Genomic DNA, 24,888 nt, shown 5'->3' with positions numbered 1-24,888 from the left:
TGCAGAATCTAATACGTTGCACTTTTTGTCTGCTTAAAGTTTCCTTCCCAGTGTCATGTTTTTTAGTATTAGTAAGTGAAGAAACATGGCATGAATAATTATAGACTATTCAACATATACTATAAAACCATTTAGACATTTGAGATGAGTTTGCAGGCTTATTTCAGGGCGGGGGGGAGTGGTGGTGTGTTAACTTTTTTAAAATATTGGCACCAAGTGAATATACTGGAAACTGCATTATCACTCTAGTTACTGCTATCAGGTTTTAATGTTAAAGATTATTTGGAGCTGATTTCCTTGCTGCTTTCGTCAGCTGGAAGCAAACTAGAGATAGACTGCTGAGTTTCTGGAAAGGACTGACTTGTTTTTGACTTACTCAAATACAGCACAGTTGAACAGCAGAGCTGAAAGGATTCAGTCTTTCTTGCATCTAAAAGTGAACTGATGTAACTCAGGGGGAGACTGACATTTATTATGCTTTATACCTTCGAAAGCATAGGTACACCCTGCTTTGTTGAAAGGTTCAGGGTATTAATTTAAGCTTCTTGAACTTAAAATGGTAAGAAAAACCACAGCATACTAACTTAATATGAAAATAATTACTCAAATTTGAAGACGTCCTCCAGAACACTTGGAGACTTCCCCTTTCTTTTCTTTTTCTTTGCAATAAATAAGTTATTCTTTGTACAGGATGTTGTTTTTGTAATGCTCTGTCATAAGTTGAAATAATCAGTTCTAGTGCAGCATGAGATTTTCTGTTTCTCTGGAAATAGTGTCTTAACCTAAAGATTTCATGGCTATTTGGCAGAACTGTAAACAAATCCTTGTAGTTTTAATTATAACAACATGACTGACTTCACTGTTTCTTCTCAGGATTCTCCTGCCAATGGACCAAGAGGTCTTTTTGTGGGAGACCTTGTCACTAACCTACAAGACTGCCCAGTTTATAGTGTGGAAGACTGGAATTCCTGTCTGGGAGACATTTCAGAGAAGTCACAGGTCGGCTACTGTATAAGTGCAGCCACCCTACAGCAGTTAAGCTTTCCAGCTAGAGGTATGACTTCAGGTGCTCTCTTCATTTTTTTTATATTTTAATTTTATCATGTCTTAAAGACTATTTTGGATTTAGGATTTGTTGGTGGGGACAGTTTTCTCATAAATTGAGCCTGCTATTCTGTCTTAAGCAGTGACCAATATGCCATTCATTTGTGTGAAATCTGAAACTGAGGAAGAGGTAGATAGAAGGATTTCTCTGGTCTTTCAGTCATCCTATACAAATATTCTATATGATCTGAAGAATGAAATTTGCCTCTTCAGGATATTGCATAACTTGGTTATTAGCAGTAATACAATTATCTCTTTTATTTTTAGTTCAGTTATGTGGATCAACTCAGTGATTTTTTGCAGATGTAAATTCCACACATTACCTTACTGCTTTAATCAACATGACATTACAAATTATATGACTTAACCCAATGATGTGCTTTATTATGGCCACTTCTGATGTGTCTCACTGTATGGGTTTTATGTTTCATTTGTTTCTTCAACCTCACAATATCATTGCCCATAAACTCAGTTTTGTCTGGATTGCACATACTGCTTCTAGAAGTCAGTCTATTTCCTTCTGTTTTCATTTATACGTTAGAGTGCTTGTTTCTGTAATGCTTACCCCTGAGAAACAAAAAAAATGTGAACTGAACTAAACTAGAACAATAAACAAAAATTAAGTAGAACAAAATTCAAGTTAAATTGGCTGAATGTCTTGTGACATGCCCTAAAGCTCTCTAGAGTTTGTTTCATGCAAGCATCCATGGAGACTGAATTCCAAAGGTAAGGGGCTGCTGCTGAGCAAAACCTATATGATGCTATTCAGAACTTTAAAATTGTCACTGCATTTTTTCCATTATAGTGGAAGTAAACAGGAGGTCAGGCAACTCAACTACCTATGTTTTTTCAGGCATTATAGTTCTCTTGTGAGACTGAAAATGTAGTTTTTTTCTTTAGTATGTAAGAAAAGTAGTCTTACAGCTGGCACTAAGATAAATATTTAAACTGGAAACTAGCAGAGTGTGGGTAAGATCCTGCTTTTAGAGACAGTTTGGATTATCCCTCTGAAGAAGAGGCCAACTTTGGCACATGCTTTCAGCTGGGCCCGGATGGCAAGTAAGAACCGTTTCTTAGATGCTGTAGGTATATATGCTCAGATTCTGCTGTTCTCTGAAATGCAATACCAGAGTCATAGTTAATAAAACTGCATATTCTGCAACTGAACCAGTCCTATTTAGATTGAAATACTAGACACTTAATACTAGAGACTCAATATTGCTTCCAAGCTTGGTTGCTGTATTGTGTTAGCAGCCCATTGTCCCACTCCTGCATTCTAATCAGACCAGTCTGTCTGCATTTTCAGAGCCATAAGCTTCCAGCAGTGAGAAATATTCCTCTGAAATTAAATGAACTCTGCATGGTCTCCAGCAGCTGTCATTTGTCAAAATCTTGACAGTCCACAACTTGACATAAATACAGAATATCAATAAAAATGTATCTAGCAAATGGACCCTATCTACTTGACCATAAAACAAATGGAGAGTAAACTATTTGAGTATGAAGCTAGACTGAAAACAATGCCCCAAGGACCTTCTTGAAATTAAAAAAAAAAAAAAAGGGTTTTCAATGTAGTTTATAGGGAAACTAATTTCATGGTCATTCACTATTCAAAAATATATGTGGTTGCTTAGCCTCAGGGTACTTGAAAAAAGGATTGTGTGGTTCAGTGCTTGCACCTGTAAACCCCAGGCATAAAGCTCCATGTCAGCAGACTGCAGGTTATGCAGTGATAAATCAGCAACCAGTATCACAGGCTTGATCTACCTAAGGAAGGTACTGGAGTGTTGCTGTGACACAGATCCTTACAGCGACTGTTCCTTTGTGGTTTTTTTAAAAGCTGTTGTTGTAGGGTAAGTTAGGTTTAATTCATTTAAAGAACATCTGTACAAAGATTCTTTACCAGACTATTTATATCACGGTTTAAAACATCATTTATTCACTGCTGCAGCCTTCAAGGCTTGGAAAGCTTTCAAAACCTGAATCTTGTAAAGGCTTTCACATTTTAAAGAGGACGTTTTGAGTCTTTATCATTTCCATAGCCAGCAAGTGAAATCAATACAGTAGCAGGTAACAAATTCCTGTGCCAAACCTTAATGCAAGTTGAGGGCAACGGATAAAAGTATTTTGTAACTTACAATGCTTAGAACATTGCAGTGGTAGATCCTCAGTATCTCAAGGAGATTTATAAAGATGAAAAAATTGGTATGTGACGTGATTGAAATCAGGTGACATTGTTAAAGTGGGGAAGCTTATTTTTAGTTGTAACTGAACTACAGCTAGGCTCTGTGAATTACTATAATTCTTGAAAGCTACAGAATGATTGTTTTACCTTATTGAGAGACTGATTTCTTTTCAGGAAGTTACTATAACATTGATCATTTGCTCTATGCCTATGTTCTTTAGTCTATAGAAGACTCGATGGCACAGTTGAATGTTGTAGTAACAACAGCCTCACAGATATTTGCTTTTCATATAGCAATAACTTGGACAGCTACCTGGTAAGTTACTTAAACTGCTAATTATGTTTGGTAAATCTGAAATTATTTAAATTAGTAATATTTACCAGCATTTATGCAGCATACTCAAGTGCTTAAGAATACCTACAGTTCATAATAAAGGTATATATGTGTGTTATTCTCCCCATTTTTACAGCTTAAAAACCCAAAGTATTAGTTATGATTTTCCCCATAATCAATCAGGAAGTCTGTGGAAGAACCATAAAAGCTCTTATATCCCTCATTCCTTTATGCAGAAAGACACCTCCCCCATTTTCACCACTGAGTGAGAATATTGGTGAGAAAAAACAACTTTTGAGAACAAGGTGAAATTGCTTATTTTGGTGCCTCAGTCTTTAAAGTTACTGAGCACTACAGGCAAAGCAAAGCACTGGACTATCTGTTCAGTTATTTTGTCTGAAGCCAGCAGTGCTGCTCACTAGGTTAAACTAGAAACATGCAAGAGAAGGTCCTAGAGATTGCCCAGTTTCTCAAAATCAGGGCCTCTGATTCCGTTTTCATGATGTTGATTTTCTTTTAACGTGTGGAAACACAAAGTTTCTCAGTAGGATTTTGACTTACTCTCTTCTAACTACAGAAATGTTTGCTAAAATATATGATCCAGTAATGTAATATTTCTAACAGTTCTGTTTACAAGAAAAAGAGCACAAGTACCAACTGTGTAAACTTTTCTACACATACTAGTTTGTTATTGTTCTGACCTCTAGTGATAAATACCTAAAGAAATGAAAATAACTCTTGTTCCTACATCTGCTATGTTTACAGTTTCTACGATGGTAAACTTCCCACTTCAGGGTGTTTTTGTGGTATTTAACCACTAAGAATTGAGCACAGACCAGTAGTTCATTTGAAATATGACAGTGGCTGGTAACATCCTGGAGTTCTGCAAGATTTGATAAATCGCTACCCCACTGAGCTTTGACATTCTTAAGCTCATAGCTGCTACTTAGGAACAGAGAAGAAATAAAAGCATCCAGAAGCCTGTGACCTTCAAGTGTCCTTAGACTGGCTGTGAGGTTTTGAACAATTATTTTAAATAGTCTTTGCAGTGCTATGCAGTAGTATTTGAAAGTGTGCCCTCTCCCCTGCACTAGAATAGAAGAAGCTTGTATTGAGGTTAATGGAGAGTGTCAGACACTCATGCATCTATGGGGAGTGTAACTATCAAGCTAAAAAGCAAGAAAATCCTTTTTTTTTTCTTTTTTTTTTTCTTTTTTTTCCTAAGGCAAACATTAAATGAAGAACTTTCCTTGCTTGTGTTTAAGAACAAAAGGAAAATTATCACTGAGCTTTTACAAGAGATATGACTGGGAAAACCCAATTTCCTGTTCCTTTCTACTGTATTCTTTGGCCTGTGGGGAGCAAGAACGATCTGGTCTTTCAGACTGCAGATTGAAACAGTGTTATAGGTAGGACTTGGGACACAGCACTGCATTAAGTCCTATGTTCATCTTAGTTGAGAATGGTTTCTTAGCTACCACACAGCCGGTAGATTTGTTGGCTTGTTTGCTGAGCATAAGGTTTTGTTCAGTCACATGAAGTTTTAGATCAATGAAGACTAAAACTTCTTAAACAGGTAAGTTGCTGATATGTTGATGCAGGCTCTGTACATTAGAAATCACTGAATTATGTTTAGATGCCTTGATTTTTTTTTGGGGGGGGGGGGGTGTACCTTCTTAAATATAGTTAGCTTTTCTTTTGGTACATGTGCACACCCTCTCTTCCACATTCCACCAAAAATGGAATGACAGTTTGAATATGTATCAGGTGAAGGTTCTGCAGGATTTGACAAAAAACCCCCAAAAATCAGAATTCAAATCTGATTTCATGGGCTGGTAGTATATCAGTGAGGCACTTCCTTTGCTTTAAAAAGGAATATATAATACCTTTCATTTTGATCTGTTGGAAGATACCTTTAAATTTGATAATCATTTTAAATGCCCTTTGCAGTATGCCTGTCTGCCAGCACGAAAAGTTATTGAGGCCAGCAAAGTTTGTCGAACCAACATGGACTGCCAGAAGGACTTTGTTCCAAGCTTTTGTGTGACTCCTTCTTTAGAGAACCAAACAAGGCTAATCAGGGTAAAACATCCACCCCATATTGACATGCTGTATGTAGGACACCCCATGCATCTTCAATACACAGGTTGGTATTATTTTTTAAAACAGTTTAACAAAAAAGATTTGTAATAAGGTTTACTTTGCCTGGCTGCTTGAACAAGGTCTTGGAGCCCTTGTCAGTTAACTTGTTTAATGCAGAATCCATTTCTTGTTGCAGCCAGTGGAGAGACATGGACTACTCAGGCCTAAAATGAAAGTGCACAGTGCAATGAGTTATGAAGGTAATAGAAACCATATGTGATACGAGATGGTTGTTTTTTCAGAAAAGCATGAAAGGGCTATTTCTATAACAGATCTCGCTCAGGTTAGTCATGGGAACCAGGCACCTGCATTTTCCTAACACATAAACTTCTCAAAATGCTATCATAAAATCTCTAGGGCATCTCGCTTTAACCCTTTGCCTGGAATGTTAGCATGACTACTTAAATCACACCTAATATCCAAGCATCTGTGACAGATTCCCATGACTACTGGGCCATAAGCACAATCACAACATAGTTTTTTCCTGGTTTTTTTTTTTTTTTTATTTGAGTCCCCTAAATTAAATAACATATAACAGTTTAGTTCCGTACTTTGAAATGGGCTATGGCTCTCCTTTAGACAAGCTTATATCCTTGAGCCAGATATACAAGTGAAAAGTAATTCTGCACTTGCAGCGAGTATTGAAAGAATGAACAAACTTACCAACACCCCTACCTAGTGGCTTGAGGGGCATGGTGAAAATTAGCTTCAGACGGTGTGGTGGTTTAGCCCCTGCCGGGGTCTGAGACCACGCGGCCGCTACCCCTCCCCCACAAAGGGAGTGAAATACAAAGCCCCAAGACTGAAATAAGGAAAGGTTTAATACAATAATGCAATAGCAACACAACAAACAACAACAATAACAATAACAGTAATAGTGATAGCAATGAACAGAGCAAAATAGCTACCAAATACAGCAGCGAGAGGAGCAGATGTACAAAACCACGCGTGCACCACTCTCCCCGCACCAGGAAATGTGACCTGCCAGGATGTGACATCTGCATGGTATCTGAATAACCTGGCTAGAGCTCCCCCTACACTGCTGGGGAAACTTAACCCTATCCTGGTTAAACCAGGACAGACGGGCTTTAAAAGGTATGAAGTGTTAAACTACTGTCCTTCCTGTGAGGAACCTCTGTTCCTCACAGACAGCTATACCTCTCGGGGAGATTTTACCTCAGGCATTCCGAAGTACGTCCTTGGCAAGGCATTTCACTTTTCTGAATAAGCACTGGAATTAGGTACAAAAGCGCTTTAGAAACAGTGATGAAACCTGGTAGTGGAAATCCATTAGCATTCTTCATAAACATATTTTTAGTTAATCTGTCAGTCTTTATCTTTCTGTGCTGGTAATATTTTATACTCCATGACAAATTATTTATTTCTACTTGTTTACACTATACCCTCATTTAAGCCTAAAATATGATCACTTCACTTGTTATTTCTGCCCTCTTGCCATTTAGGAGGCAAACATTGTTCACCTGTGTCATGTCAACACACAGTTCTATATTTGATGACATCTATTCCAAATGGAGCAACAAATTTTAAGAATAGAGTTTGATAATTATTTTAAGTTCCCTTTCTTGGTCACTAACAATACAAACTACAGGTACTCTAGAACAATTGATATTGTTCTCTTTTCCAATATGTTAGACCAATGATGTTTTAGTGTTTCCTACTGAACAGTAGTTCAGCAAAACAATCAAATGTGTCAGTCTTTCAGAAGTCAGAAAAGCATGTTTTTGCATCTAAATAGGTAGTTCTATTTTAAGAAGTTACTGTGTGAAAATACAATGTACACTGTATTTACAGGAATATAATTCTAAAGTGATTTACTGTACCCTAGGAATTGCACATTGAACATGTTAATTTGAAAGCTAAAAGCTTGACTTTATTACAAGCTTTGCTGCAAATGCAACCTGTGCTCTTGATAAAACACCAGAGCTAAAATTATAAGATCCTGGCTTGGGCAGCAGGTAGTCTACTGTACCATCAAAGAGCTTCATGCATTCCAGTGAAACAACTTCTAAATATTTCAGACTTAACTTTGCACTGTACAATACTGACTTGGGGCCAACAGGTTTGAGTGAGTTTGTTTTTTTCTTAGATGTGACTAATCAGAATGGGGTAACCATTTTTTTACAGTTAGGAAAGGAAAATAATTTCTTCCTCTACTGTGTGAATTTTGAAATAAGAATACGTTTTAGTGAAATGCCTTATTCCTTAGTGTGCTCTTTCTGCCTGCAGGAAACATTACTTTTTAGAGTAGTGCTACATTTAACACATGACCTGATACGGGGAGTTGCACTATGTGCACTATGTACTATGACTTTACTTTCTCTAGATATGTCACTAAAGTAACGTTTAAAAAGCATTCTAAGATTATGCCTGTATTATTTTCTACTTAGGCTTGTATTGTTGTCATGATAGTCCTGATTTATGGAGAATCAGTAATTATTTCATATTTCATTTGAAGCTAGCTTCCAGATACAATATATTTTTAAAATTATATCCATGTTTACAAGAAATAGGCTGTACAGCTTACTTCTATAAAATGCTTCTGTTTCCTCAAAGTAAAATGTCCTAACAAAAATATTTTCTGTTGATATGGATGCTATATGTAGCTCTTGTTTTCAGTATTAAAAAAAAAAAATGTAAAGAATCATAATCCTAATTGAATTTACAGTGCTGGAGATCTGGCCAAAACTAAAACAGAAGGAATGATTAGGAATGCATGTTGTTTAGGATGGACACATTGATTAATCCTTTTAATTATCATTCTCTCTGTAAAAAATATCTAATGTAATCCAATATAAATTCATACTGTGGGTTTAATTCATGTGGTATTATTCAAGACTTCTAGACTTTTCTTATAGCAGGCCAGTTACGCTCTAGAGGCTCTCCCTGTGTTGGACAGATGATATGTAAGGTTGAAATGGAGACCCCTGTCACTATTGCCATGCAACTTTGCAGTGTTTCCTCTTTATTTTATATGGGGATTTTTATTCCTTCATGTCATTTCTGGTATTGCAAAATCTTGGCTTCCTTTCCACCCTTGTTGGCTGGCAAGAATCTGGTGACTAACATTCACATTTGGAATTCATGCTGCTCGAGGGAAGATCATATCCCTGAATGTTACTGTATCTGCATCAGCCATCAGGGATCAAAAACTGCAAGATTTCTTTCATGAAAATAAGATGGAACCTACCTAGAAGATAATTTCCCCAAACTGGACCACTCTCCTACTGCTGCTGTATGCAAATCTTCTAAAAATAAGCCACTTCCTAGCTTTGGGGAGTTTTTTTGGGCAACAACAGCCATAATCCCTGATGAAGGTCTATCTAGTACAGTCTGGTTTCTCAGTATTTCCATGCTTGTTTCCCCTTTTGCTGAGGATGATCCTTCTTTACTTTCAACCCATATTTAAAGGATTACGTGTATAGTTCTTCTGGAGACCACACAGAAATATCTCATGCCGTATTGTCCCTCTCCTCCATAGCATACATGCCTTTTCCCCCATGAAGAAGTTTTGAAAAGCTCTTTGGTCAACCTAGTCTCCAAATCACTTCTAATTAAAATTGTTGTGCATTCTTCTCAATATTTGCCAACACCATCTAACATTAGCCAACAAAAGAAATGTTAATTCCAGTTCAAATAATTCTTTAATTAGAGTGGGAAAACAATGACTGTTTTCTCTCACCCATTGCTGTTCAGCTTTTCCCAGCAGTGTCTTTTGAAGACAAGCCTAGATAACATTATTTCTCTAATTCTTTTGTTGTTCCTCGAAGGACAGATTTGCCTGCTGCCATTAGGTTTGATCCATTACAGCCACTAAATTAATTGCCTCCTATTACAGTGTCTAGAGCTCAGTCCAGCAACTTCCTGAAGAGTTTCTTTGTGTTTTGGAGATAGCTTCAGCAGCAAGGTTTGGAGTTTAGATCCATGTCTAGTGGCTGTCAGGGACAACAGTTTGTTGTAACAAAGAGGGAAGGAGGTAAGTGATCCATTCTCAATGTAGGCACAACTTCAGGTTCAGGATAGTGACTTATTAGTGGCCATTAGGTGTTTGTCAAGAGGCAGTCAAGCTTTGAAATTACAGTATATTGCAGTGTGTGTCTTTTGAAACCTTTGAATACACTGGCTGCATCAGCCATTTTGCTATTTTGGCTCATGAACAAGAGGTCTGATCAGATGTTCTGATACCAGCCTTCAGCTTGATGAGTTGTTTGTTTTGCGTATCACTTGACTTGGATGCCTCTGACTTTATGAGCTGAGTGGTGTCCAGGATTTCTGTCTGTTATGTTCTTCACTCAGTAATCCAACAGACTTACTTATTTTCTCTCAGTTCCCTAAATCGAAGGTCTTTCTTAAGCTAAGGTAAGAAAGAACATGATTTTCAAGCTGTCTTGGCACAGCTGTGGCAGTTTTGGTATTGGAAAGTTCTCTGCTTGTTGCCACACCAAACCTATTCTTTTTTTAGGATTCCTTGCTGTCCAGATCTCTCCATCACATGGTATGCTTGCTGGTTAGACTAATTATTGCTTCTGAATCATCAGAAGGGCCTCTATTAACAGAAGAAAATGTGTTTATGTGGTTGAGTGGACCAGTTCTCTGCCTCATGTGCCTTTGGAACTACTTTCCCATCATCTTTGTTCCAGTGTCCTTGAATTGTTTATCGAACCTGAAGAAATCTGATCTTGCTCTTAACCAAGATATACTTAGCAGCACTTTTGGTATGTTATGTGCTAGTGCTGTGAGGTTCCCAGTGTTCTCTTAGCCTATGGTTTTAAAATTTCTCAAAGGGTGGGTTAAATTGTTCTGTTCCCAAGGGATGATTGTATTGAGTGGGATTTGAACTCTTGCTTTCGCGTATCTCTGTCGAGATGGTATTTTTTACAGCTATAACTTTTTCCCAGGTTGGTAGGGAAAATTCAGGCCATTGTGGCTGGCCTCAACTTGCATCCGAAATTGTTCTCTAGGGACAGAGTGACTATTGTTGATACTGTGCAAGCTCATTCTTAAGGTGATTTTCAAATTCTGCCTTAATTTACTGTGGTGGTTTAGTCCCTGCCGGGGTCTGAGACCACGCAGCCGCTGCCCCTCCCCCACAAAGGGAGTGAAATACAAAGCCCCGGGGCTGAGATAAGGAGAGGTTTAATACAACAGTGCAACAGCAACAAAACAAACAACAACAACAACAATAACAGTAACAGTAATAACAATGAACAGAGCAAGATATCTACCGATACAGCAGTGAGAGCAGAGAGATGGCATAACACACACGCTCACCTATTCTCCCGCGCTCCCGGGCTTGGGCACCAGGAGGTGACATCAGCATGGTATATGAATAACCTGGCTAGAGCTTCCCCCCCACTGCTGCGGAAACTTAACCCTATCCTGGCTAAACCAGGACATTTACCTAAACCTCTTCCTTCTGGAGATAAGACTCTGCTATGCTATGAGTGAGACTTCTAGTAGGAAAGGAAAGAAATCACTGTACTAAGAGTGCACTCTGGGAGGTCTCAAGCTACCTAAGTTTTCTTTGAGGAGTCTCATAAACATTTGACATGCAGTCAGCTGAAGCTTCATGTACACCTTCAAAGAAGTTACAGTACTAAAGAAGTATTTCAAGGTCATGTGGTGCTTGACACTGCAATTTTTCAGTCACTATTTATAGGATGCTGAGTCCAACCTCTCAGGTTTTTAAGTTGCACTAAGTTACATCTTGGAGTCACTTACAGTATCATCTGAAGACAGAAAATGAAGCTACTTATGTACTGGCTAACTGGTGTTAAGATGTGTAATGCAGCTGTGCATCATCTGCTAGCCTTTGCGTTCTTAGAGTGACTCCAGAACTCTGCTCCTTGTCTGCTCTGCTCCTATACACCATGAGCTCAGTCTCAGGTTGGGGGGATCTTCTGCAGGTACTGCAAGAGAATTTTATGGCCTTCAAAGTACACGTGCACCCACAATATGAAGGTGTACATGTGGACTGCATATGTTGAAAAAGTCTGGTAACTATAATCTCTTTTTATATGTTTTTCTTTGAAAAGGACTTGAATTGCACAATGAGGTCTTTATGACTACAGGTGTCCAGTTGCCTCTGAAAATATGTATCTTACATCTACTTTTACTGAAATCACACTAATTGTATATTGTGGAGTGATTTTACTATGATAGTGACCATGTTTATGAAAGATTTAATGGCTGCACTCTTAAAAACAAAACTCAAGCAAAACTGTTTTTGGATTGGTTATTCATCCTTGAAGAAATGTTATATATAATCCTGGAACTGACTGTTCATGTTTTGTGTATCTTTATATTTTCATTTCAGTAAGTCTCAGCAGTTTTGTGCCACGACAAAACTTCCTAAGCATTGATCTGCCTGTGGTAATAGAGACATTTTGCAAGTATCCTTTGAAGTACGTTTGTTCTTTTAAGGCAAGAAGGGAACTGTTTAGAATTTGGTGACCCAGCAAAATTTCAGTTGGATATCATTTTAGACAGGATGCTCTGAAACATTTCTGTAGGGCTTTGACATCTTTATCACATCTCTGCATTGATTATTGTCCATGTGGCAAGCTCAAAATGAAATCTTTCACTTTCTTGTGCTTAGCAGGATATTTTTGGTTGGTACTTTTTTTAACTCTTTCTTGAGGGTGAGTATTAACAGCTCTGATGAGAAAGTCAAAGTAAACCTGAATTTATGGCAGGACAAAGGAGATGATGTTGCTAGCTTTGGTATGTCAGAGTTTTCTAATTTTTGGTCATTATACTGAACTAAATAACAGGGTATGGTTGTTATTTTTTTTTTTCTTCAACAGAAAACAATCTATTCAAAAAGTAGGATGATAATTCAGTTAAAACATGCTTATTAATGAATGAGATGATATATACGCATCCATAGAGAGTAGTAGGCTTGAATATGGCTAATCTAAGAACCCTTAGCCTTAAAAACTGAAATGTTTATGCATGGCTATAGAACAATTAAACAGTGTAGTTTAGTGTAGTCCATAAAACTGGAGTAAAGACACTACATAAGCTCCCGTTTTCTGGGAACATACCAAGGCTCACACTGACCCAGCTGCTCTCTGAGTCATATGTCTTCCTGTCTGGCCATTATAGGATGGAGGTAGGTATTACAGTTAGCAAGCTTTTACCAAGAATAAAAATGATCTACCCTTGCCTCATTCTCACATGTGCATGCACGTACAGAAATCCAGTCAATTTTTCTGGTTAACAGGTAAGTAAGAGAGAGAGGCCGGATTTCCAATTATATTCTAGCCATTTAGTTACTCCAGTGAAGGAGTGTTTTGGAAAATATTCCTAATAGCTATTTCATACTTAGGTCATAGGTCTAGAATTCTTTCTTACTTCAGGCGTGGTGTCAGAGCTATAACTTTCCTCCAAAACCATACAAAGCAAGGGAGGAAGATGGACAGTATTAAGCGTGAGTTTTCCATCTCTTTGCTTTCATCTGAGTTGTGAAGAGTGCAGGTTGTTTAAGTATCCAAACAAGTGAATCTATAAAGGTAGTTCTCTGAGCTGGTATGTTATGGTGTAAAACTTACTGTACTCATATAATTTCTGTGAAACAGAATGGTACCAAAAAAAAAACCCTCATGTTTCTCTCTGCATACTAGAAGTAAAAAAATATGTTTTGTATTAAATTTTTTTTTACCTTTTCTTGGATATTATTCATGAGCCTTAACTAATGTCAACCAGGTATCTAATTTCACTGTCAGGAGCACTGGCAGTTATCAATGCTGTACCCTGCTTCGCTTTGGATGGTCAGTGGATATTAAATTCATTCCTGGAAGCCACTCTGAGCTCCCTGATTGTAGAAAAACAAAACAGAGAGCTTGTTGGCTTTTTAATTTTGCTTGCTGGTAGTGCACTTCTGGCTGCCAATGTTGCACTGGGACTTTGGATGGTGACAGCACGATAGAACATTGGATGTGCTTCTATCAGTTCTCAAAGTACACAGAAATAATGAATCCATTGCCTTTTAAAACTTGTTCAGTGCTGAGATTGAAATAATTCCCTTAAAATGACAGTGAAAGAACAATCACTGGTGGCTGCTGTTTTAATTTAAAACTGTACAACATGTGCCTGTGCTCATGGGAAATCTAATAGAAAGAAGTAGGAACTTTTTTATATACTCTTTAAGCACTACTAATTTTGGAGAAATTGCATTGTAAAGTTTCACAGGGAAAAGCATAAGATTTCATTAATTTAGATCTCAAGGGAATTATTTGGCTTCAAACATTTGTAAAGTGGGAGAAAAAACACTTAGGTTTTATTTTATAATTTGAATAATTGTCAGAAAATCTGTGTGGGCTCTGATCATTTCTCAGTAATCATAGTCTTGAGTGTCTTGTTTTGTTTTTTTAATCTGGTATTCTACCAAACTGGACTCTAAGAAGCCTTAGAGTCTGATCTCAAAATGGTGAAACGCTAAGTAAATGCTTACCATGTGTTAATGAGGAGAGAGGCCATATGGGTTAGTATCTTTCCTTTTCAGCTGGCCAAAATGACTGGAACCATGTTGTCCTCAGGATGTAGATGAGAAGTGCCGATGTCTGTTAAGAATGAGGCATGTGGGAGGATAACAAAGCCCACATGTCTGTGTTTCTTATATACTGAGTTGTATATTATCATACGCAGCTGAAGATGTTTTTTAAAGGCAATATTTGTCAGCAATAGCTACAAGATAACTGAAATTTAGTTTCTGAGTGCTGAAGTATGCTGTGCACAATTATTCCTAAGTGATAAGTAATGTTTGTGTTGTTTTACTCAGAAAATAATACTGTATTATACCTGTTTACAGTTAAAAGTGAAACCTGTTGTTTTTATGGTGTCTATCTTCTGATGCTATGCATGTACTATGTACAGTAACTCACTGATGGTTTTCTGTCTTTCAAAGGGTTGTTCTCCTTTGCTAAGATTCATTCTGTTCAAAGATAGCTAACAAAGATGTTTAACTGAAGCTGGTCTTGGATCAGAATTGTTTAGAGGAAGAATATGATTGTGAATTGAACTATTTAAACATTTGGCTTTGCTTTCTGAAATGAATACAGACCATATCCTTGTTCTTAAATGAACATTGGAAGAACAGTCAGTGTTCGCTGGCTGATGTATATCTGACATACTTTGAAGCTCTTTTAAGTCTGTACTATGTTGTACCCAATAGGATTATATATTGACTGTCATGTCCTCCTGTGATATATTGCCTAGTTTATATAAGTTCAATCAAAGCCTCAATATAGGCTGATACTTAAAAAAAAAAAAAAAAGCTCTAGTTTGGGAGCCTAAATATCTGAAACAGGGAAATTTTGAATAATACCATGCAACTTCTGGCCCGTACAGTGTTCCCCATAGGAGCTGCTGCAGCTCAGAATTCCTTTACAGAAATGGCCTTTCCATCAGGAGCTGAAATGGAAGTGAAGCTCACGGCTACTGGCCTGCGGGGAGTATGGAAACATTTGTGACCAGCTAACATAGATTCTCTCAGCACTAGTAGTAAAAGCCTGGGTAATTTTAAAAGTGGGTTGGAGCCCAATTCCTGGTGCTACTGCATGGATTCATAACTATGTTTGCATTCGCCCGCTAGTGTGTTACTGCATTTTTGCACAGTAGCCTCCACACTTACTTAAGATGTGTTTTCTTACGGTGATGCAAGCAGTAATGAGAGAGCATGTTTGTTTATTTGTTGTTGTGTTAGTTTACTCCAGTGCTGTCACAGGCTGGGTGGGCCTCTTGAAGTTCACCTCTGTGGGGTAGCAGGCCCGTGCCTCTCATTTTCAATCATTTCAACCCAGGTATGTCAGCACAGATCCCAGTAAGAGAGAGTAAATCTTCCAGTCAATCCAGTATGAGTTTGTCCCTTTGGGGACTGCTAAAAGTCGCACAGAGTCTGAGAAAGGAAAAACAAACTATCGGAAACTGCCAGCGGGCTTCTCTTTCTTCCAGAGAGACCCTGAAAGTCTAACTTATCATCACTCCTGGAAACATACAGAAGTTTCAGGGTAGCAGTTCTGATGGGCCACTCTGCCATCCCTCCATGGACAGGAGGGATAGGAGCAGCCTGGATCTTGCACAAAGCCTGGCTCTGCGGCTATGCTCCAGAAGCCTGCTCACTCACCCAAGTGGCTGCTTACTAATCTGAGCTCTTCCTTTCAGTGGCTCTGTGCCACTTTCCTCTGTCTCTGTGTCTTGTCCAATCTACAGTGCACAAAATTAATTTGCACTTAGGAGTTTTAATGCAATTTAGTAAGACAGAATGTTTACTTTTCTAAACGGTTACTATTTATGTATCACAGTTGCAGTGCTGTCGTTATCTGAAGCAACAACAGATGCATCTATGGTGATTTCAGAAATACTGTGTGAAAAACATTTCAAGTTTGATACTTTATATATTCATGTTGACTACAACTGCTTGGGACAATCTTTTAGCATAGTACCCCTCCTGGAAATGCAGGCAAGAAATTTGAAAAAACAAAGTTTCTGAATTAACATACACAAGTTACATCTACTATAATGAGGCTGGCAGGTTGTTCCTGGTTATTTAATGTGCTAACTAAAACATGATGTTTTATCAAAGAAAACTAAATCCATTTTATTTTACTTTAGACAATCACTGAAAGCCACAGTTATAATCAAAAAGAAGGTAGAGAAGACATCAGTCATGGTTTTAGCAAAACAGCCACACTAGTACACTGTAAAGACCCTGGTTATCCTATACAGGAGAGGTGGTACTAGAAGTGTTTAAAAATTTAAAAATAATTCAAGGGTCCATTTCTCCATGTGCTGAAAGGGTTGATTTAGGTATGTGTAGGTGCTTTGAATCAAGACTGTAAGCAATCTGGGTATGAATAGTGACCCAGCACATCTTAGACTACCTGTGGACAAAGGTAATAGTTAAGTTAGACCACTCTCTGAAGAAAAAGTTGTTCAGTGGATGCATTTCATTCTCCTATAATCCTAACATATGGATTACATTCTGATAAGCAGGTGCCATACACACAGTTATTAGGAGGGGTTTTGCTGGAGTTTTGTTTGTTTAGCAAAAGAGAACACAGAAGGAAACAATGGTTTGTGTGTGTTGGATTTTTACTCTGGAGTATTTGTGATGTTTCTTCTATTTCTGTTTTTGTAAAAATTGAAAGGAAGCCTTTCCTTAAAATGAAATCTTACCATTTCTCATTCTAATTAGCGCTTCAGAATGTAATGTGTTCTTTAATACAGAATCCATCAATATAATTATAGGGCATATTGACCAGAGTGTAAAACAGAACACTCTAAAAGATTGGATGGATACTGCTATTTATGTACTACTATGCATTTTAAATCTGTATCAGATGGAAAAAGTAATGTCTAACATTAGATAGTGTTATTCATAGCTTTTACTTGAAAATTGCCAGAAGAATTCCATAATTATAATCAGTCATTGTTCTGATTTGGTTTTCATGAGATTTTTTTTTATATCAGCAAAGACTTCCATAGCATGTTCTGATAATGCATGATACGACATGAAAATGGCTAACTTGTTAGCATGTGGGATGTTATACACTCTTTGCTAACTAGGAAATTAAAACCAGCTTGCTTCTGTACAAGTTAAATGAGAGAGACTTCACTAGAAAAAGTATAGTCAAACTTGCAGATTAGTCAGCCCAAATTTATAAGCCACAGTAGAAAATCTGTTAACTCATCCTCTTTATTTAGAATGAAACAGCCAACTGTATTGAGAGTTATTTTTTTCAGTGATGACGATTCTCTTTGTGTATACGTGTGTACATACATGCATACATACATATAATAGGTGCGTTCACAGCCACAGTCTGTATTGCTGCTTTTTTAGGAATAAATTACAGCAGTCCTCCATACTCTGCAATGTAGGCTTTTTTTCTCTTTCCTTCTCTCTATGAATTCCATGGCTTTCTCTGGATTTTAAAATTACAACTTTGTTTTTCTCACATAACTGATCTAACTTCTTTATTAACAGAAGACAAGTGATAGACATAATGTAGCCACAGCTGCCTAAGTTTTGTTTAGCTGATTTAAAATGTTTCTTGCTTTCTGTGAGGCCTCAGCTACAAGCATGGTAAACACAGATTTTTCAGGGCAACTAAAAGAGGTCAACCTTAGAATTTATTACTCTCTAAATGCTGCTATTTGTGCTGTTCTGAATGATAACTGGGGGTGAGTGAGACTGTGTAGAGTATACTGAATAATGTTTTCAGGACAGACCTCCCTGTGGCAGTTGGGGTGTTTCAGCTTTCTTGAAATAAGGATATATTTTTGTTCAGTTTAGAACATCAGCAATCCAAGTTTTCCCAATAATTTCCTATACATTTTGCATGATGGCAAAGGGTGACCTGTAGCAAATATTTTTTTAAATAAATTCTGTATTTCTTCTATCTGAAAGATCTGAATTTGTATCTGAATATCATTTATGACAGATGACGAAGGGTTATAAAGGTTTATGTAGCCTAGACTGTATTTAATTGATTTTAAAAGATGTGAGTTAAACTCTAGAAATAGTTATTTGTAAAATATGCATTCTATACACCTGCATTCAGACAAACCAGTCTTGCCTCAGCTTTGTTCTTGTGACCTGTGTAAGGAAGCTGAATCTAACTCAGGTAAGATCCAGTATCAGCAGTTATTTTATACCCTCCTTGTCCTGAATTTTATGTAATGCTATACAGATTAGTTATTTAGTGTGGCTGAGTTATGTGGGGTACGTAGCCTGTATTAATGCAGCATTTGGGAAGCATTGTACTAGAGACTGCCAGAAAACGGCAGCTCTGCAATTCTTTCTTGTTCCTTGGACTCAGCCACTACAATCATGTGAAGAGCAGATGGCAGTGACTAAGGGCAGTGAAGAACCTCAGTTTATGGCAGCTGTATGAAACCTTCAAGCTGCTGACCCAGTGTGAAAGGCAGGAACAAAGAGCAGGATATGACACTGCAATTCCATTCATTCCATTTACATTGGCATGAAACGTGAAAAGAACTTGTAATTAACATTTCAGAGCATGCAGATATGTTTTCCAGCCCTTCACTGAATCATTCAGTGACTGGTGATCAAACTTTTTTTTTTTTTTAAAAACACTGTGTCATTCCATTGATAAATATGTGCTGAATAAGTGGTACGGGTAGTTGTAGTTTATTCAGTAAAATGGATTTGGGTATCTCTCACCCCTAGATGTTCATCTTGGGTTGTTTTTTACAGCATCATAGTGTAATTGATCTTCACTTGATACTAGTTTGAAAGTTAGGAGGCTATTTCCAAGCCATCACTAGAGAAATCTAGTTTCTTCCCTCCCAAGTTGTTTCTTAATGTTTTAAATTCCTCTTCTCCTTACAAAACTTTGCTTTTAAATTTTGTATACTCAGATGATCTTATCTGAAGCCTGTCAATGGAATATGTATTGTTTTGAAATTCACTGTGGGTTTTTTCCCTCTACATAGCCTTATTTTTCACACTGACTCACAGCTGTGGAATGTTAGATTTCTAGACCCTTTGTTCCCACTATGCATTGTTCATGATCATGTTTTTTAAAAAAAAAAAAAAAGAAAAAAAAGAAAGCTTCATTTTGAAAATGTCAGCTAACAAATATATGGAACACTTTGAATAATGTATTGTGTTTTTGTTTTGCTTTTTTTCTCTATTTAATCAACCAAACAATATGTATTGTTTTCTATGTATGATAAATGTATCCTGCAAATAAATTCATTGTTTGATTGTTAATGTGCTTAAATCTGTTTTTAAAAATAAGGTAAGAGTGACATAATTCCTATTTGTGTCAATTACCGTATTCTCTCATATATTCTCTTACTCTTCGTATGTAATTTATATTCTCTCACTGGGTACTGACAAGGTACCACAATGTACCACTATCCTTTTCAGTATCTGACCACCATCTAAAATGAATAATAACTATCACTTTACTTTCCCTCATTTAACGGGTTATCACAGTAATAGTTTGAGTTATAATAGAAGTACATCCAGACGCACAGCTGCACGTTGTTCTGGACTAAAGCTAGCTTCACTTTAATGTGACCAAGGTGCATAGTGACTGCCTTATAGGAGAAGCACATGCCTTTCTCGTGGCTTAGTTCCTGTGTAATTCTGTTCTTATGGAGTTATGGACTTCTGTTAGCTTGGTTTGTAGTGAAATATTTGACACAGCATGTCAAGGTAAGTTAACACCTCTCTGGGTGTTAAGGCCAGTCCTATGTGAAGAACTTGAAAAGTCAAATCTTCAAATGACATTAAGGTGATGTTATATATCAGAACCTTTTGATTTGTATATACAGGCCAACCCAGAGCTGGGCATGTATCCTGGCTAGTTCTGAACAAGTTTACTTAGGTATCCGGGTGCTATCTAGGGCTGCATTAGCGTGGTGTAACCAGGAGGATTACCTTTATTTAAAAATGAAGCTTTATTTCTCTGTTTCTTGAGCAAGCTTATCTAGAGTTAGCCAGGTTATTTGTACTGAGAACTAAGTTGTCCTTTGTTGCTCATTGGACAAGCTGTTACTTTGTACAAGCAGAGCTGTTTCAGCAAGCGTGGCTTTGTTCCCAGATAAAAGATTACCATGAGAAATAGGCACAAAGCACAGATTGGACACATTTGGTAGGATTTCCCAGATTGGTCGCTATGCAATTTTCTGAATACTTGCATGAGGAGATGGCTTTTTTTTTTCTCTTAGTATTACCCACGTTAAAGGTAGAGACAATAGATTATTCTTTCTAAAGCATTTAAATTTCTATGAGGGTCCTGAGTCTTTTCTGCTGATTTTGAAAATGTTATCCTTATTCTGATTCTGTATGTTCTGTAGTCTAAAATAAAATCAGTGATGTCTTAATGTCATCTTGAGGAATGTTGCCTTAATCACTAATTTGATTTTAGGATAAGATTTAAAAAGAAATACTGTATCTATTAGAGTCTTACTGCTGGTAACATTATAAAGAAGGCTTAATATAATTCTTCCTCTGATCATACCAGTTTGAATCACCAAGCAGAAGCATTCCTAAACATTTTTAGTAGATCTTGATGCATTGAACTCATTTACTTAAATATTTTTTAAGTTTTTTGTGAGTTTTTGATATGAGCTACCCAAAGAAATACAATTTAAGGTTTGATTCTAATCTTATGGTGGTAAACTGGGGGAATCCACAACATTCGTGAGGTCTAAGCAGCAGTCACCCAGACTTCTAACTTTTTTACCCTTTTTTTAATCTCAGACAGATGTGGATCTGGTGTTTACATTGATGCCTTTAAAGCTCCACTGTTGTTGAAATAGAATTGGATGCTCTTACCAGTTATGGATCTTATTCTCTACATTTCTCATTAATTCTTCTTTTCAGTTCTTTGAAAATATTGTAGTGACTGAATACTGTGTAACTGCCACTTCTGATAGTCTTGAAAACACATGGTTGTACATCTTTTTTCATTTCCCCTGAAATGAATCTTTCAAACCAGAAAGAAATATTTTTTCTTTTTTTTTTGTTAAATGTCATCCTTTTTACTTGCTATTGTATTATGAAAGTCTCTGTATCTTTTCCCCTTTCACAGCTCTGTGAGGATCTCTATTAAAATACTGCCAGATATTTTTTAAAGTGTAAATTCCTCTAAACCTACTGAATTTGATCCACTTACCCACGTAGGCATCTGATGTGGTCTGAGATATCCTAAGGTGTTCTTAGATTAATAACCTGACTTGGAACAATGTTTTGAAATGCATCTCCCACTTGTCTCCTTTTGTCTCCTGTTGGTTTAGGTCTTAGGGTTTCTAAGATGATCTTCAAGGTCCCTTCCAACCTAGATGATTCTGTGATTCTGTGAAGACTTACGCAGGGGGGCTGGCAGGTGTGGGTGAGACCCTATAGGAGATCAAAGACATTCTGGACCAGTAGCTGGATAGTAGGAGGGGTACCTGAGGGCATTTTTTATCATGCCAGATGCTTATATGTAGGCAGCAAATCAAGCCAAACAGACTCTTTTTCTTTCCTTGCATTTCTTTTCTTTTTGACTCATGAATTAAAGTGGAATAATGAGGCTTTTTGAGTGAGTTTTATTTGACATAAAAATACATCTAAGCTTTTCTGTTTGTGTATAATAGTGTTATACAGGCTGTTTTATAAAGTTAGGCTAGGAGAATACATGCGTTCTCCTCCTGCTCTGGACCTTAGGTCTGGAAGCAGCAGAAATTAATATTACTGACTTATCTACAGCAAGGAAAAGGAAGGCTTATTTTATAAGGAGAATACCACCTGTCTCCAGATGTGGAATGGTGGTAGCAGCAGTGTACAGATTTACAGGAAGCAATGAAGAGGCACCAGGTGGAGACAGGGCTGTGTGAAGGGACTATGATCATCTTGGCCAACTGCCACAATTGTGTACTTGACTTTTTTCCTTGCAGGAGAAAATAAGAGGTGAGACTTAAAGTTAGGAATGGGATAAAATCAGGGAAGAGGTGTGATAGAAAGAGATGGTCTGTTCATTTACAGAATCTTTAAATCAGAAAGAGAGCATGTATACTTTACAAGTGGAGATATGTGCTGTTTAATAACTCCACAATAAGCATTATTTACCACTTTTTTTTTTTTCCTTGAAGCATTTATAGATCTGACCTGCAAATAAAACCAACAAACTTCCATCCCTGGTAGAAACATCCCATGTAGTAAGATCAGAGAGGCAATAAAAGCCTGTCCTAAATAGCAGTTCAAGGCACTTAGACCTCAGAGTCTCTCCCAGTTTAAGGATTGGGCCCGATCTTACTTTCAGTTAGCCTGGATGCAAAGTCAGAACTTTTCTCCTGTTTCCACATTCCTTCTTAAGCACTAGTTGACCTCACAGAGGCAGTTATTAAGAAAAATTAATCAATCCATTTTTATGTTTTACTCCTTGGCTTTGTTTTCATTCCTGCAGCTATTTGAGTAACTAGCAGAAACTAGGCCAAACCACCTGTATCTCTATCATCGCTGCAAAATCAACAAAGCCAGATTATGAATGTGCATTATAAACCACAAATTCCTGGGTACTTACCACTGGTTATACCAACAAACTTTTTTTTTTTTTCTTTCCCCACTGCAACTGTTTACCGCTCTTTATTAGATGATTGAATTTATTCCCTGGAAATGTTCTGTGAGGCACTTGCAATGCTCAATGTGCTGCAGCACTGAAGGAAAGAACGGGCAAAACAAAACTTGTATAGTATGCTTTTTGCAACTAGACAAAATTCACTGTTTATTTACTGGACCAGTGCAGATAAGTTATTATTTTGTCATATATTAAAGCCCTGGTTATTTTTCCAGCATTTATTTTCAAAGTTACTCCTAAGGAGAGCACTTCAGTAGTTAACCTAACTGGCCTCTGCACACCACTTTAACTGCAATTAAATGTAACTGAACCAGAAGTTAAAATATTACTGAAATAACAGTTGTGAAAACTTTAGTATATTATCAAGGAGTCTTTTTTCATAAACATGCGGAAACTCACTGTTCACTTGAGACTTTACCTAAGTGGGAACTGCACAATTTTTTTAACCTTTATTTTTTATCTTGACAAGAAAATACCAAAAGCAATTCTGAAGAAAACATCTCAGCTTTCACTTATGGGGTTACTTAGAGGGGCTCACTTTTAGCATGTGCAAATGATCATGTAAAAATTAAACTGTATCATTTAACAATGTGATATTAAATGTGATAAATCACTCTGTTGTCATATATGTGATTCTCCAGTTCCTTTCTCATGCCCTATACTAAATCAAATGCAAGTGGAATGCAGATTATTTGCATGAGCTTCTACAGCTGTACAGTGTACCTGAAGACATCAAGGTTGCAGCCAAACCAGGAGTCCAGGTTTGGTGAACTTAGTTCATCATAGTAACAAGGAAAAAAAAAAAATCTAAGTAGTGAACATAGCTGATTAAGGAGTCCTGAAACCAAACTTTTCATACTCTGATGTAAAATAGCAAAATGGTCATGCAGGTTTAAAAAATAATAATTTTTATTAATAATTACAAAAAAAAATTAACTTGAAAAAATGCCCCTTAAATGAACACACTCTTCTAGATCAAAGGGATGCTTTGAAATGCAAAATAAACCTCTTTTCTTCTGCCATGGGTTTGTGTATACACACAGATGTTAATCTGAGAAGCACTTGGTTAACTTCTGCTGACCTGAACTATCATCAGTTTAGATAAAAATTATGATTGTTAGTGGCCTTAGAAAGCTGTAAAACATACAGGCTGTAGCTGCAGTTGAAGGAAACTGAAATGGTACTGTCAGATCCATAAATCAGAGCTTGCAGTGAAGAAAAGTGGTTCAGCAGCTCCATATGGGCCTAGGCTGTGAGACCACCCAGCGGGACAGCGAGCCCGCTGTGCTGCACCTTCCCTGCACCAGTGACCTGCAGCAGCCTGTTTGGGCCAGGCTCAGAAGGGGACCTACAGTCCAAAGGAGGGACTTAGGCCACTGGAGCTCACTAAGCTCTACAGTTGGGTCTTTACTTACCCTGAGGTCAACAGGCCTCCAGAACTAGCTCAGATTTTTACTGAAAATAGCCCTGAAGTCATCTTCTGCACATGACCAACCCTGCCGCAGCAGAAGAGCTCATGCACGACATCCAGGCTGGGGTCCCGCAATGCCTGAGAAACTCAGTCGAGCACTTGGTCTCAGTGTGGAAGTTTTAAATCGAGCATCCCATGAAACGCAGCAGGGGTTAGTTCTGTTTTTCAGAATGCCATGCGCATGGGTGGGAGCAGGATACAGCAGATGGGAAATGGTCTGGATACAATCCAATCTCTGTTTAGTGAACCACTGTCCAGACTGTTTATATAATACTATAGGTGAATTTGAGGTCTTGGCCAGGACCTACTTAGAATCTCCAGGACAGAGCCACAGTGTTTCCAGGAATGTTTTAAATTGTGTCTTTGGGTTGTTGGGGTTTTTTTAATCTTTGCTGTATTTGTTTTGGAGCATAATGAGTTTGGTATCCTGGGCCATTAATATCATGCAGCAGTCTGTGTGGGGATGCTTCCTCTACAGATGCATACAAACCATGTAAGAATGAAGTGTTTTCTTGTTGGAGAGGAATTTTAAAGAGAT

General features: G+C 37.5%; 1 protein-coding gene across 3 annotated transcripts in view; it reads left to right on the top strand.

The window, feature by feature from the left end:
- The window catches only part of MBTPS2 (membrane bound transcription factor peptidase, site 2), a 38,823-nt gene extending 19,302 nt beyond the window's left edge, over positions 1-19,521 (top strand). Inside the window, exons 7-11 of one of the 3 annotated variants that reach the window (XM_074858639.1) lie at positions 874-1,054; positions 3,511-3,605; positions 5,574-5,769; positions 12,100-12,175; positions 13,491-19,521. In XM_074858639.1, coding sequence (XP_074714740.1) covers positions 874-1,054; positions 3,511-3,605; positions 5,574-5,769; positions 12,100-12,175; positions 13,491-13,713 — 771 coding nt within the window. In that variant the 3' untranslated portion in view covers positions 13,714-19,521. Of the gene's footprint in view, positions 1-873; positions 1,067-3,510; positions 3,606-5,573; positions 5,770-5,901; positions 5,966-12,099; positions 12,181-13,490 lie in introns of those variants that run through there. The other 2 variants (XM_074858638.1, XM_074858640.1) reach the window with 2 other exon arrangements.
- Positions 19,522-24,888: the final 5,367 nt, after the last annotated feature.

The sequence above is a fragment of the Strix uralensis genome, chromosome 2 (assembly GCF_047716275.1).
Source record: "Strix uralensis isolate ZFMK-TIS-50842 chromosome 2, bStrUra1, whole genome shotgun sequence".
Classification (NCBI taxonomy): Eukaryota; Metazoa; Chordata; class Aves; order Strigiformes; family Strigidae; genus Strix; species Strix uralensis.
This window is presented reverse-complemented; position numbering and strand designations above follow the sequence as displayed.